Genomic DNA, 15,696 nt, shown 5'->3' on the forward strand with positions numbered 1-15,696 from the left:
GGGGGGTTTTGGAATAGCGACACAGCGCAGGCCAGTTAAGCTCAGCTGGGAGGCAGGCCAAGAGCTGAGCAGATACTCGGCTGAGCAGCAAATCACCTGGGGACCTTTTATGTAAGTTATTCTTAAAAATTATTATTTAATGACATTTTTAGGTACTGCCCTAAACTAGATTCAGAATCTCTGCTCTGACAGTTCCTTTTAGAGGTTCCGTGATGAAAAATCTTGCAGAAATCTGTTTCTATTTCTGTTTCTGGCCATTGGTCTGAGCTACCTCCAACATCAGGCAGCTCACTCAGGGGTCTCAGAGTCTAGAGAATTCCTCTCCAAGTGCTTCCCTCGGAGGACCAAACTGACAACACTGACAAGGAGAAATGTCCTTTGACGAACATACAGTATGGAAAAGAAGAGGAGCTAGAAAATTCTCATAAATTCTTCTCATGGCTGCAGCCATGTTTCCCTACGTACATCTTAGAAAACATTCGTCTTCAAAAATAATTACAAAGAGTGACTAATGTAGAAGAAACATGTGCCATTAGATCTGTTTAGAAAATGCCAAGATTCTTCCTTTTGGCACTTCGGCTCCCAGGAAGAAAAATTGGGGGAAGGGGACCCTTTCAGTATCTCATTAACAGATGAGGAGCCAGATCTTACAGCCTAAGGAGTGGTGAATGACTCCCACCAGCTCCTCTCTGGCTGTCTCCGATGCTCATGACAGTAGCTCTCAGTATGGCAGGCCTGTAGTAGTATCTCATTTCATTATCACAACTCTCCTATGAAACGGTCAGCCACCTGTTTCTATAAATGGTTTTATTGGAACATGGCTTCTGCCATTCCTTTCCATATCATCTATGGCTGCTTTTACTCTACAACAGCAGGGTTGAGGAGTTATGACAAAAACCTGCAAAATCTAAAACATTTATTATGCGGCCCTTTACAGAAAAAGTGTGCTGATCCCTGAAATGGGTCATTGGTTCCACTTTATAGATGGGGAAACATGAGTACAGAAAGGCCAGTGTGTCACCTAAGATCATTTAGGTTAAAAATGACAGTGTCAGGGATGTCTTTGTCCCCAGAGATAACTATTCTGTGCTTCTCCCCCACCTTACACTGTACTGCCTCCTGCTCTGTCACATTGGTCTGTTCCTACTACACGTGTCAGCCAAGAAACACATGTTCATTTGCTCCCAATAAAATGTCTCCGGCTGACCATCACACAGAGGCTCACAGGAGATTATGGAGTCCCAGCGTGGTGATAATACCACCCACCCTCTTCTCCTTTCCCAGATCCTGACAACTAAGCTCCCAGCCTGCCCAGAGTTTTTAAGATAGAGGAACATCCAACATGGACAAAGGTAGCATTTTAATATCCAGATCAGCTTGGGGCTACACTGATTGGGGAAAAACTAGAGAAGAGCCAGGTAGCCCCAAGCCAAAGACAACAGCCACCCTTGGCTGAGCAATACCCCCAGGGAGCTTATCTCTGGTCTGGTCTCTGACGACACACCTACATTTGCCTTGTCTGCCATTCTGTCCTTACCAATGTTTTTCCACCCAGCCTTGGCTTGATTTACCTGTAGCTATTGTTTATGACTGAGCTGCTCTCCTGTCCAGAGTTCTCATTTGGTCCAAGTTTCTGCATATCTGGTCTTGGCTCACACTTGAACATGGTGGGTAACTGGCCACTCCACTGTGGTCTGTAGCTCCTAAGGAATGTCAGAACGAAGGCTCTACATCTTGAAGAGAAAACCCAAAGTTACCACACATATTTGGAGACCAAATGTAGTGTACACGTTCTGGAAGCTGCTTGTCCTCCATTCTCTCTTTCCTTCTTCTCCCTGGCTTGGAAATGATGAAAACTGGAGGAGCCACCAGGGACCAGGATCTAGAGACAATGTGTTAAAGAAGGAAGAGAGGGCTGCTCCTCCAGTCTGTTCCCTGGATGGTCTCATGGAGCAGAGCTGTCCAATCTATCTTCAGACTGTCATTTGAGAAATAAATAAATTCTATTGTAGTTAAGCTTCTGTGTTTTGGGGTCTGTTTATTACAGCAGCTTAGTCTATACAACACATAGGAACATGCTTATGCTATAATGCTACTTGACAAAGCATTATACCCAATTGTGTATCACATTATATTAAATTATATCACATATTACATTGTAAACAATTGTGTATATTTACAATATAATCTCAACCACTAACAAATAAACAAAGAAAATGCCCAGGAGAAAATATGTCAAAAGCCTGGCAACAAAGGAGACAGGAAAAGCCAAGTCAGACGTTGTTTCAGAAAGAAATTAGATAGTGTTATCTCTACAGACATCGACCTAGTACTTATTGAGCACTACTTATGTTCCCCACAAGGAACTAGAAGAAAGAGGAAGAAAGACATACTCCTTGTTTGTGTGAAGTTTACAGTGAAGCTAAAGGAAAGACACTTGTAAATAATTGCAAGTAGGAATGATATGAAAAATTTATTCTGTCCTTTCAGTGAGTCTTTATCCAGATATTGTAACATTGGTGAGATGTAGGGTTTTGAATAATCTCAACATCCTCCACGCCTGGTAGAAGCTGATGGTTCTACCAGGAAGTGGTCCATCCCTTCAGCCATCTTTAACTGGGCAGAAGGACTCCAAGAGCTTCCATTTCACATTTCTGCCTCTCCTCTTCAGAAACCTCATTCCAGCTTCCCTGTTCCTGGGCTAAAAAAAAAAAAAAAACTGGAAAATATCCCAGCCCCATTAAGCAATCTGTGTCAAGGGAGCCCTCCTTATCTGAGAACACATGGTTGGCTGTTGGGTTGCCATCTTGGGAAAACCAAGAGTGTCTATTTGGTTTGGGTTTGGGGGAAAATCAAAGAAAGCTGAACAAACACATGAGTGGAAATTTGGCACTTGTCTTACACAGTAGCTTGAATTTTTGTAGCCTTAAAAAAAGTGAGAAACTCTAGTGTTCTGTTTAGCAGAGTCATTAAATGTCCTATAAGAGCTTGTATGAGTTAGCGAGAGGCAGTGAGTTTGCTGTTGAGTAATACTGGGTGTTTACTGGAGACATTTTCTGCCTATCTGTTCATCTACCTGCCCAGCTCACAAGTCCAGCTCTACCAGGCACCACAGGGCAGTTCTGTCCACATACCTGTCAGATTCCATTTTTCACCAGAAGCTTCATTAAGAAATAGAGGCTGAGCATTCTTAAAAGCACTTTAAACAGCTAAAAATAATGAAGGAAAAGTCAGTGCAATTAACCAAGCTCTTGGCAGTAGAGTTTGAATAGTGAAGGAAGTCATTATGTGCCCCAGGCATCCATACATTGTATTTGCCACATCATCAGGCCACAGTAAAAAAAATATCTAAAAGCTGTGCCCCTCACGGCACATGAATGAGACGAGAGTTACCTTGGTGAATTCCTTACCTTCTCTTTCTCCATAGAGAAGGCTGAATCTTGCAAGGTAAAGTCTGCAGTTGTTTGCTCACTACTTGTTCTTCCCTTCTTCCTTACTAACAGAAACAAGATTTTACTCAGACCGACGATGTGCCCAGATAAAAGAACATATTTCCTGGTCTCCTTTGTAATTATAAGTGGCCAATGAAAAGTCAGTTGAGGCTTCTCGAAAAGCTGTTCTTCTCCTCTTTCTTCTTCTGCCTGGAATATGAATGTGATAAATGAAGTTGCAGCAGCCATCTCGTTACCATGAGGCAACCTTGGAAATGGAATGCATAAGCTTAAGAGAGACGAGCAGAAAGATCGAAGGAACCCGGGTTGCTGATGACCATGAAGCTGCCATCTTGCCAAGGGATTCTCAGCCTCTAGACTTTATGTTACATGCCATAAAAATAAATCTTTAATTATTGATTACAACTGTTAATTCAGACATGTGTTTCCAGAGCAAGTCTAACTTTAACGGGTACAACGTACATTAAATTTCTACTTCTCCCACAAATCTTTCCAAGAGCCCCAAGAAAACTTCAATCATCGACTGAGGCAGTCGCTCATCAATGGACGTTTACTTAATGCCCACTGGAGGCCCAAATATGTGGTCCACATAGGGGGATGAAAAGATGAGTATGCCTGGTGACTGACCCGGGGAGCATGCTCCTCGACTCCCCCATTAGAATGAGCTGCTCTCCCCCACTGAACTTTGAGTCTCTGTTAGAGCTGTCTTGCAATAGAGGAGGCTGCTAAAAGGCAGAGGACCTGCCTTGTTCATTTTCATTTCTCTCACAGTTCCTAGCGCGATGCCTCTCCCGTAGGTGCTCCGCATCTATGGCAGGGGTGTATAAAAGTTGAGCCTTCAGCACAGCCCAGCTTATTTAAGTCACTGCCCACATCTGACTGTCACCGTATAAAAAGTTGCCCAGTTCTGACTCAGGGTTCACTGATAATGACTGTATCTTCTCCAGCCTTGTGTTTTGGGACTCAGTCCCCCATTCCATTCTCATCACCCTCTTCAGACATGATACAGAGGAAGATGGGGTGTCCCCTCAGTTCTGACTCTGCCTCTCCACCCTGGCCTTGCATCAGGGATGGCCTTGTCAGATCAGCCAGGTCCCAGCACCCTCAGACGAGCACATTTCATATCCACAGGCCTGGCCACAAGTATTCAAGGTGAAGAAATCATCAAATCTGCCAGTCAGTGGCCCATTCGATCAACTGGCATAGAGGTAGATCATCTCTAAAGATTAGGGGTTTCATCAGAGAGGAGCCAGTGGGCCTCCCGTGGTACATCTCTGGGGGTCATTTTTAGCAATGGAATTAACGGGCTAAATAAACCATTTGTCCTTCTCCAGTCTTCTCAAACACTCCAATGTGCCAGTTTCCAAGCCAGTCATGGGCAAGGCAGGCCACGTGTTGGATCCTTACTCTCACCAGCTGGTGTGGGGGGGATCAAATCTTCCTGCCCAGGCCCAGATCGTAGAGGAGAGTGGTGCGATTGGAATATCAGCTCCATTCCTTTCCACCTCTGGGACTTCGAACAAATTAATTAACCAGGCTAAGTGTCAGTTTTCCTACCTGTAAAATGGAAATAACGTATCCACCTTACAGAGCTGTTATAAAGATTAAAGGAGTCAATGCACAGTAGCCCCTGATAGTCTGACTAGAACATAGCGAGCTCTTAGGAAATGGTAACTGTCATCATCAGTATTGTTAAAACCTGGCATCACCTGTTATTATACCTGTCTCATAACTTGGTGAACGTTTAACGTATTGTTGATAAAGAATCCCAGTTAGATTTTGGGGGAGAAAGGAGGAATAATTTTTAAAAGTGACCTTTTCACTTATTTCTCTCGACTTTCTACTTTACTTCTCATTCTTCTCTCTGGTGATATTATTTGTCCTTTAGGTCATAAGGAAACAACGAAATGGCAGCCCAAGCTCTCGTTCTTGCATCCTTGCTCTGAGCATCTTTACCTCCCACCATCTGACTGGGGTCGACTTGCTGATTTTTTTCTATTATGAAGTTTACAGTAGAGGTTCAAGTTACCTGCCCACTTAATTCCCAGGCCGCTCCCACTCATGGATGTGTCTGAGGTATGGTGAGACAGGCAGAAACATAAAGATACTCGTGGGAATAAATGTGTAAATGTAGTTAGACTTTATTTGGGGAAACTGGGCTTTTGCCGCCATCCAAGTTCAACAGAGATGGCTATGCAGACCAAACAGTGGTTAGTCGTTGACACCAAAACCCATATGCAGCCCAAATTAGACACAACAAATCGGGAGAAAGAATTCTTAAAAATCCAACCCTTGCCACCCCACCCCTCACCCCGGTCTGCTCTAGGCATCCAAAGTGAATGGAAATACTTATGCCAGGAGGAGATGGGAGGCCAGAGCGGATTCCTCCTCGGGCTACAGCAGGTGGAAAACACATTTGCTAATGCAGAGCACGTTTGGGGATTGGGGTGAAAGAGTCGGGAATGCTTATGAGTCAAGGCCCTCAGTGCTGCCTCCCCTCTATTCCCGCTAGGAAAACTGGCCCAACCTGAGGGCTGGATCATCTGCCAATGCTGCTGATACCAAAGCAGAAAAACTCTGGGACTCAGAGGCTGTAAGTCTGGCCGAGGCCAAGCATGCAAAAGCCTGCAAAAGCCAGACAGGGACATCCATAAGTGGAGCGGGTGGCCTGAGACCAAAATTGCTCAGGGGACTGTGGTGGACCAGAGATGGCAGGCCCTGCTGGAGCAGAGAGCCTCCCGCCCACCAGGGGGCACTGTCTGTGTAACCCTGGCTGGTGATTGCTATGAAGAGACGTAGGTCTAGTGCAGCCAGATCTTCAGATGTTTTAAAAGATGCTGTAAAAGCTTCTGAATTTCAAATGTTGGCAACTGATTCAACACATTGTACAACGACTGTGTACAGGCTTAGAGCTAACAAATCTGTCGGCTGGATCCAGTTTGCAGGGCAGCCTGCTTCTGAACTTTGGGTAGGGGATGACTTTTATCTTACCTCTGAAGCTTGGGGTTTCAGGGGGTGGGCTGAGAGCCCACATGTATCCACATTCACTCTTCTGCCCAGATCTTCCTAACGCTAAATTAATCTAGCCTAAGAACTCCTCTGCAGCTTTGAGAACCGTGAAGCTCAAAAATCAAAGTATGAACCCAGACAAAAAGCTTCCAGGTAGAAGCCTCAAAGATTAAACTTTATTTTTATTTTTTATGTATTTTGTCATGTCCCAGAATGGTTGGCCATGTTAAAATCACAGGTGGAATAACAGTCACAGATCCTTTATAGCTCCCAGGACAGGACAGGCTTGGGAAGGAAAGGAGACATAGTAAGTGACACACCCAAGACCACCCAGGAGGCCAAAGGGGCCTAGTCAGGGGCCAAATTTATGTCTCTCCTCCTCCTACTCTTAGTTTGAGGCCTGTATTCTCAAGCCATCCCTGGAATTTGGAATGTTCCAACAACAGCTCTGTTGGACTCTTTGGGGAGCCAAGTTTGGAGGGAAAAAGCATGGTGTGTGGGCGCGAAGAGTAAAGTCGGAAGCTGCTCCATTGGCAGGGTCGAGAGGAAACCCCTGTCTCCAGCAGTGGGTTACGGTGGCACCTCTAAGTCATTCGCATCAACTAAGTAAGGACTGTCCATGGGACCCCAAACGTAGAAAAAGCCAATGTGTCTTGGGGTGAGGACTAGCATTGGAAAACACACTGCTCATCAATCCCAAATTTCAGGCCAGTGCTGCAGCGACCCAGCCAGCCAGGACTTCTAAAGGTTGGCGTCCCTCCCTCTCCCCCTTCCCAGTGCAGCATGGGGAACGGGAAGAAGAGGAAAGCAGGAAACAAAACAAACCAAAAACAAAAACGAAGGCAAGGTAGAGCTCCCAAGCTTGTGATTAAGCCCTAAAGGGCCGCCTGCTAATCACCGCCGTGGAGCGGCTCTCTCCCCAACACCGCATCGCTTTTCCAAAGTACCTCCCTCACCCACAAGCGCTCCCGAACCTTTCACTTCGTTCCCTAGAGCTTAGACACTGGGGCTGCTCGGAAAGATCTGGGAGCCTGCAGAGCATTGTGGGTACCGACATGCAAATGAGGAGCACAACCAAGCGTGTCCCACATTGCTTCAGAGGACCTGAATTTTTTATGGCTTGTATGTGCTTTTTGATGTTTTCATTGTCTCCCAGCATAACTGATATGCATTCCGAATCTGACAACTAGAAGTCGTCAGGTTTTTTGTTTTTCTTATCCTGGAGCTGGTCTTCTCTACCTTAAGAAAGCTAAACAAACAAACAAACAAACAAACAAACCCAAGGAGGATAAAAAACAAAACAAAGAAAATCCACTGTAACAAACCGAGGTTACTTTAAGAAGTGAAATATTTTGAGCGATTCAACCACAGATGCAACCAGGAAAGGAAAACATGTTGATTTTCTTAAATTCCTTGGAGGTAAACCGTGCCAGCTTGCCTACCTCCCTTAAAGGGACAACTTCCAAAAGGAGGAGAGGAGGAGACAGTGATATTTTAAAAATTTGATGGTGGTCAGTGGTAGAGAGCCCGTTTCAATTATGAAATACACCCTCCCCATCGGTTTGCACTTGCTCTTAATTAGTTTGGGGAAGTTCATTTGGAAAAAGTGAGAGCCTTCCCGGACCGCCTCCCCTGTGCATGCGTGCACGCATGCATGCGCACACGCGCACACACACACACACACACACACACACACACACACACACACTCCAAGGACTAAGTGAACTCTTAAGGGAACCATTCTCATTTTATAGCCATTCTCCTTTAAAGAATTCATCACCCACGCCAATACCTCAGGTTCAGTGGTTTTTCTGGTTTGGCTAAGAGAAAGAATTACTGGACAATTCACAGGAAAGTCATTTCTGAGAGAATCCAGCCAATTCCCCGCCCTCCTCCCGCCCCCACTCCATTCCTCCAACTTAGGTGACTCAGATCATTTAGGTAATGGGCTGGATCAGGGAGGGCCTGTCTGAACCTGGACGTGGCCCTGCCAAGCATTCCAGTTTCATTCCAACCTTAACCACGCAAAGAGAAAACAAGGAAAATCTTGTAAGTGTGAACACAATGGCAATATCTGTAACAAAAATCCAAACAAACCTTGCATTTTGCTCACCTCATGCCAGGTCTTGCACTCATCCTTCCAGCCTCCACACCTTCCTTTATCCAAATTCACTGTCATTCTTTACCTTCAGTACCATATTCCTGTGCTTCTTTCAGCCTTGGACAACTTGTCAACCAAGGAAGGGCAACCTCCCAACTCCCCAGTGCCCACCTCCCCAACCGCCATATCTTAGGCAGTTGAGACCCAGTCGTTCTTTCACATCTCCCTTTGGAAATTCTTCCGCCCCCAGTCCTCCAGCTTTGCTGAAATTCCTCCCTAGCCTGGGGGATGGCTACAATTTCCCCCTGCTCAACAGAACTCTGATAACTTCTATCTCCACCCCCGGCTCCTAGAAGCTTGCCTTACACACCGTCAGTGTTCCAAAGTATTTCTGAATGAAAGAATGCAGCTCTTCATTGTTTCTGAAACACTTTCAGACACTTTGCGTTTAGTACCCAGTAAAGGCCTAAGAGGTTGGTATTAGCATTTTTATTTCACAGATGATAAAACTGAGGCTCTAAAAGGATACACGATTTGCCCAAAGTCCCTAACTGTTAAGTGCCCAAAGTCCAGTGATCTCCAAGTGACCCAGGGACACATTCCTTCTCCAGCATAGACACCTCTCAGCCCTCTTCCATTTCTAACAATATTTTGGGGACCCCCACAATGACCCTGCCAGATAGATATCGATAATGACCCTGTTTTGTAAATGTAGGGTCAAGTAACATATCCCTGTATTTCTAATGCCGTTCTATTCTCTTTTTCCAGAACCTTCTTTAGAAGATCGCAATAACTGTAGGGATTAAAACTGAGTTTGATCTCCCACTGCATAAGCTCATGGGGGTGGAAGGGAGGTCAGTTAGTAACTTGAAGAAGTCATGTTAACCTTTTCAATGAGAAAAAAAAAAAAGCCTTTAGGGACTTAATTCACCAAACCACCCTCAAGACCACAGGAATTTATGATCCTTCTAAATATACCCAAGTGAGTCTCCGGAAGTAGTCAAAATCCAGCTCCGTAAAGCATATAAATGCATTTAAAATAGCAGTAAATGTTTCTACCCTTCTATTTTTTTTTTTTTTTAATGACTGAATGTCCCCCAAATAGGCATATTGGCAGCCACTGCTTTAATATTCACATTTAACTTATCAGGGTATAAATAGAAGCACAGTAGGCTCATATGCCAGATCTTGGTTTATTTGCTTTCAATTTCAGAGCCAGACAGTCCTGATTTTATACTGACAATAAAAATAAAGAGAGGCACGAGTGTTCTCACCTCACCTTCGGCTCCCAGCCCTTGTGTCCTTCGGCATGTCCAGTCTTCTCCCGCCGGTGCTCTGAGAGGTCTCCTATGGGGGACGGAGAGAGATGGCAAATGGGCTCAGCTTTTCGAATAATGAAAAGGAAGAGGGCTTCTTCAGAAAGGCTTTGTGGCTACGGTTAAGGCTCTAGGAAAACTCAACTGGCACAAATTAGGGTGGACACAAAAAGAAACAATATTCTTAACTCCACATAAAAGCTGTCCAAACTTCCCCCAGCCGACCCCTCCCCGGCACCCTCACATTGCTTAGATTTCAGGCCCTTGAAGAAAATGTAATTCTTTTGACATTTAATAATGTCTGTTGACGTGCAACATCCCTGCTAGGGCTTTTCATTTCTTTCTTTCTTTCTTTCTTTTTTTTTATGAAATGATGTAAGTTCTGTAACTGATACCAGTTGTCATCAAACATCATAAAGCCAATCATGCCTCAAGTCATCAATATTTATTGTCCCTGGTGGGGGAGAGGCTGTTTTCAGTTTGGGGCAGATGGGTTTCATTTTTAAGTGGAATAGTTAAAGCAGACACACCTAGTATAAAATGTCAGATCAGCAGTTCTGCATCTGCCGACGTGGCGCAAATTGAGATGTTCACACAGCTGAAAGAGAAGATCGGGGAAGAGAAGGCGATAGAGGGAGGAGAGAGAAGGAGGGGGGAGAGAGAAGGAGAGGGGAGAGAGAAGGAGGGGGGAGAGAGAAGGAGGGGGGAGAGAGAAGGAGGGGGGAGAGAGAAGGAGGGAGGAGAGAAAAGGAGGGGGGAGAGAGAAGGAGGGGGGAGAGAGGGCAGGCACAGACAAAAGTAATGAAAGTGGGAAAAGGGAGAAAGGAAAGAGAAAGACCAAGAAGAGCGTGCATGCTCATCCGATGTGGTGCATTTACATGAATAAGACCTTCTTTTCTGTCGAAGAACATCCAAAAAAATACTTGGGGAAGTAAAGAGAGACACCATGTCCGGAAGGTCAGGCTGAGGACGGTAGCAAAAATGTAAGTGAGAGAACATAAAAATGAAGTAGAAGAGCGTGAGAGAAAGTAAAAGAGCATGCGACAGACAGGGCAAAAGAAAATAAGGTAAAAGGCGAGAGAAAGTGGAAGACAAAAGCTGAGAAGGAGAAAGAAAAAAAAATGAGAGAATAAAATAAAAAGTGAAAGAGAAAATGAAAAGGGCATGGAGAGGTCTGTAGAGAGAGAAGGGAGAAGAGGAAGCGGTGGACAAGTGGGGTCGAGGGATGCAAGTGGATCCGACACCGGGTACCAACCTGAGCAGCAGGGTTGGGCAGGGGACCGGGGAACCGGCCAGCATCCTGGAGGACTTGGGTAGGCTTTGGGCAGGCCAATCCCAACCGGAGGCAGCCAGGAGTGGGTGGGGTTTGTCACCTGTGCCTCATTCCCGCTTAGAAGTTCTCCGCTTACACGGCAGGCCTCTGGAGGGCTCTAGAATCTTTTTCTCACACTCTACCCTCAGGAAAGGCTCTGAGTATCTCACTCACACTGAGGCGTAAATGACTGACAAGGCCTAATGGGATTCTTCTGGCTAGGCTCAAGTTTTCCTTGTTCGTTTTTAGTTCTGATGGAAAATTCTGAGACATCTGCCAGCCAGGTAAGGAACGTGTTAGGGGATGTGAAGCTGATGGCCAGAATTTCATCCCACGGCTAAGTCTATTCTGTCTCCTGAATATTCTATGGGGGCCACACTTTGCAGACTCAAAGTTCTTCTTCTTTTTTTTATTTCCTTTTACTTTTGGAGGAATAGGTGGGGGGAGGGGAAGTGTACCTTAGGCCTAGGTGGCCCAGGACAAACTTGGGACCTGAGGCCTCTGCTTGGGACCCCAGTACTGGGTTGCTAAACAGAAGAACCAGAAAGTGAGACCTCCAGGGGACAGAGGATGAAGAGCCTCGTCCTTTGTCCTTGAGATTCAATGAGACTCTTGCAGAGACCGGAAACTAGAGAGAAGAAGGGCCAGGAACAGACTCGTTGCTCCGCACTGTTTGTGAATGCCCATCTCCTGCCCACGCTGGCTTTTGTGCTGACGTCAACATCAGAGAGAAGAAAGGAAGAAGGAAGGAAAAACCTTAATAAAGAGTTTCCAAAAAAGCTCCCGGCAAAAAATAAATAGGTCAAACCTCAAAGCAGCCCAGCACACTCTTCCTAGTGGTCCAGCCCACCGCTTGCATTTTGAAATTACAGGTTTTTGTATTTATGTAACCTGTTCTGTGAGGTAGGCTGGGGCAGGAGCCCCTCACACAGCCTGGATGAGGATTCGGAGGCACAGAGGGTTCCTGCATGGGGTTCCAGAGCATGTCGGTAGCATCAGAGGAGCCAGATCTAAGAATCTCACTCATATCTGCTTCATATCTACCTTCTTCACTCATATCTACCTCTTTCTCTCCTGGGAGGAAAACTGAGAGGTGGTTCAGGGTGGGGCGGGGTAGGGGAAGGGTAGGTGTTAGTGTTCCAGGGCCCACAGCAGGCCTCTTTTTCTCCCACCCTATTTTGCATATTCCTAAATAGAAAGATACTGCACTCTATAGTCCCCTCTCCTAAAATTTCCCATTCAGTATGATCAAGTGCCAAGACCTGAATGCCATCTTGGTCTCTCTCCTGTCGGCCCACATCCAGGCAGCTCTTAAAGATAACCTGGCAGTTCATTTACAGCTGCACTGAGCCACTTGAAATGGTTCCATGCCATTCCTGCCCAAGCACCAAGCTGACAGCCCCAGAGCTACCGAGGACAGTGGCTCCTTGTGTCTCTGGAGAATGGTGCTCCCTTGGTCCTGACTGCTGGCACAAGAGCTGGTCGGAAGGTTCCTGTTTGCCCACATTTTCACTAACATTTTGTCTTTTCTTTCCGACTTTTTTCATTTTTGCCAGTTAGCATCTCGTTACTATTCTAATTTGCATCTTTCTAATTATGATGAGGTTAAACAGTTCTTCATAAACTTATTGGCCATTTAGCTTCCCCTTCTAGGAGCTATTCATATATTCCCATTGGATAGGCTGTCTTTCTTTTGTTAAGTTGCCAAATCTTATATATTCTAGACTCTATTCCTTTGTTGGTTTTAGACAATGTTAATTATCTCCTCTCAATCTGCCACTCATCAGTTAACTATGGATCTGGTGGCCATGTTTGAACAGATATTTTTAATTTTGATGTAGTCAAGATTACTGAGTTTTGCCATGTGGTTTATGCTTTTGGTATCTTATTAAAGAAATCTTTACCACCCTAAGGTCAAAAAGATATTATTTTACATATTCTTCTATTGAATATGTAGCATTTCTCCTTCACATTTAGGTCTTTTTTTGAGTTCATCTTTGAATGTGGTTTGAATTAGAGCCACGATTTTATTCACCTTTATCCGGTGAGCCCATTACTCCAACAGAATCTACTAAATAATTCATTTCTTTTCCTCCACTGAATCCCGATGCCTCTTTATCATAGATGATGGATTTCTGAATTCTTTTGTTTATTCTATTTGTCTGTGTGTCTGTTCCTACACTAGTAACCCACTATCTTAATTATCTTGTCTTCGTAGAAGGTCTCAATATCTAATAAGACAAAGTTTCCTTTCTTTGCTCTTTTTTTATTTTTCAAAATTACCTTAGCTATTTGTGTATTTTTATTTTTTTCTGAATTTTAGAGTATTTACAAATGTCAAAAAAAATTATTGGAATTGATTGAACAGAATTTAAAGAATTAATGTGGGCAGATTTGACATCTAGGTTGCTCTATTCATAAACATATTCAATGTCTCCATTTATTTAGGTTTATTTTATTTAAATTTTTTCTCTGTAAGGATCTTACGTATTTTTAGGTAATCCCCAGATACTCTTGGTGATGAAAGGCAGTGGTAGACTATTATGAATTGTGACATGAGTTTGATTATATTTTTCTAGTAGGTTATCACTGGTATAGTGGAAATTCAATGATTTTTTAAAAATTTTTTTGAAACTCGACTTTATTGACACAAAATCTATAGATAATAAGATGTATCCATTTTAATTATAGGAATTAATGAGTTTTGACATGTGTGTGAGCCCATGTATATAACTATCATCACAATGAAAATATAGAACATTTCCATCACCCCCAAAAGTTCCCTCATTCCCATTTGTAATCATTCCTTATCCCTTTCATTCACCCAAGGCAACCACTGATTTGCTTTCATTCACTATAGATTAGAATAGCCTTTTCTAGAATTTTATTTTCTAATTATTCTTTGATAGTACATTGACCCTCTATCATGAAACATTGTCAAATTAGTGTATTAGATTCGCTTTTATGTTTATAGACTCTTAGGATTTTTTACACAGACAATCAAATAAATCCTCCAAATAAGGAGAATTTTGCTACTTCCTTTTTAATTCATATGACTTCAATTTAAATTTTTTCTTTCCTGTATTATTGCAATGGCTAGGACCACTAGTACAATATCAATTAGACACTGTGAGAGTAGACAACTTTGCCCATTACCAACCTTACTGAATAAGTTTTCATCTTTCACCATTAAGTATGATGTTAACTGTAGATATTTTTTGTAGATGACCTTTATCAGTTTGAGGAAGTTCTTTCCTACTCATAATGTCGAGAGTTATCATAAATGGGTACTGAATTGTATCAAATGTCTTTTCTTTATCTATTGAGATGATTATATAATATTTCTTCTTTATTTTATTAACAAAGTGAGTTGTGATTATTGATTTTTAAAAATTAAACTACCCTTGCATTCCTTGGATAAATCTTTCTTGGTCAGAATGTTTTATCCATTTCACACATTATTGGCTTAGATTTACTACTGTTTAGTTAATAATTTTTGCATCTCTTTTATGGTCTGTAATTTTATTTTCTTGTAACTTTTTTTTTTTTTGCCTTGTTTTAATACCAGCTTCATAACATGAGTTGGGAAGTGTTCCCCTTACTCTATTTTTTGACAGAACTTGTTTAAAATTAATGTCATTTCTTTCTTAAATGTTTGGTAGACTCTACCAGTAAAGCCAAGATTTTTCTTTTTTCTTTGTGAAAAAGTTTGTAATTATAAATTTGTTTTTTAAACTGATTAGGATATTAGGTTTTCTATTTCTTCTTGAGTCTTTTTTTTTTTTTTTTTTTTTTTTTTACTGTTTGGGTTTTTGGTTTTGCTTTTTTTCTTTGGTTTTTTTTTTTTTTTTTTTTGTATTTGGGTCTTTCAGGTATTTTTTCTATTCTATTGCTACATCTTCAAGTTCACTGATATTTTCTTTTGCTGTTTTTAATCTACTGTCAATCCCCTCTGTAATTTTTCATTTTAGATGTATTTTTTTTCTCTAGACAGTCCATTAGGTAATTTTCATACCTTTCATTTCTCTCATCATTATGTTTACGTTTTGATTTAAATCCTCAGGAATACTTATGATAGCTGCTTTTTAAAAGCCTCTGACATTTTCATGTTTGTTTCTTTTGATTGTTTTTTTCTTCTTTCTTGGTTATGGGTAATATTTTCCTGTTTCTTGCCATTTTAAGTACTAGTTTTTGAATGCTGAACACCATAAATTTTATATTTTTGCATCCTAGATTTTCTTGTGTTTCTCCCAGCGTGCTAGATATGTCTCACAGACAGTTTAGTAATGTGCAAATCAGCATGGTTCGTTTGAAGGTTTTTTAAAGCTTATGTAATCATGGATTTAAAGTAATCTTTACTCTGGGCTACTTTAGTGTTATTACCGAAGTGTGACTTCACTGAAAATCACAGATGTTCAAGAAGGACTCTCTTCTTTAGTTAGTCAGAACTCAAGTGTTTCCCAGCCCTGTGTGAACTCTGGAAACTATTTACTTTGCAGGTCCCCG

General features: G+C 42.7%; 1 protein-coding gene across 6 annotated transcripts in view; it reads right to left on the reverse strand.

Moving 5' to 3' along the window:
* The window catches only part of LOC112470133, a 12,842-nt gene extending 2,705 nt beyond the window's left edge, over positions 1–10,137 (reverse strand). For 4 of the 6 annotated variants that reach the window (XR_003042860.1, XR_003042859.1, XR_003042858.1 and 1 more), the window contains exons 1-3: positions 9,837–10,137; positions 3,411–3,641; positions 1,572–1,733 (exon numbers count right to left, since the gene is read on the reverse strand). Coding sequence is in view for 1 of the 6 variants with exons in the window: in XM_025039193.1 (XP_024894961.1) it covers positions 1,572–1,733; positions 3,394–3,641; positions 8,575–8,640 (476 nt within the window). In the remaining 5 variants the exon portion in view is untranslated. Of the gene's footprint in view, positions 1–1,571; positions 1,734–3,393; positions 3,642–8,574; positions 9,394–9,836 lie in introns of those variants that run through there. The other 2 variants (XR_003042861.1, XM_025039193.1) reach the window with 2 other exon arrangements.
* Positions 10,138–15,696: the final 5,559 nt, after the last annotated feature.

The sequence above is a fragment of the Pteropus alecto genome, unplaced genomic scaffold, assembly GCF_000325575.1.
Source record: "Pteropus alecto unplaced genomic scaffold, ASM32557v1 scaffold177, whole genome shotgun sequence".
NCBI classification, from domain to species: domain Eukaryota; kingdom Metazoa; phylum Chordata; class Mammalia; order Chiroptera; family Pteropodidae; genus Pteropus; species Pteropus alecto.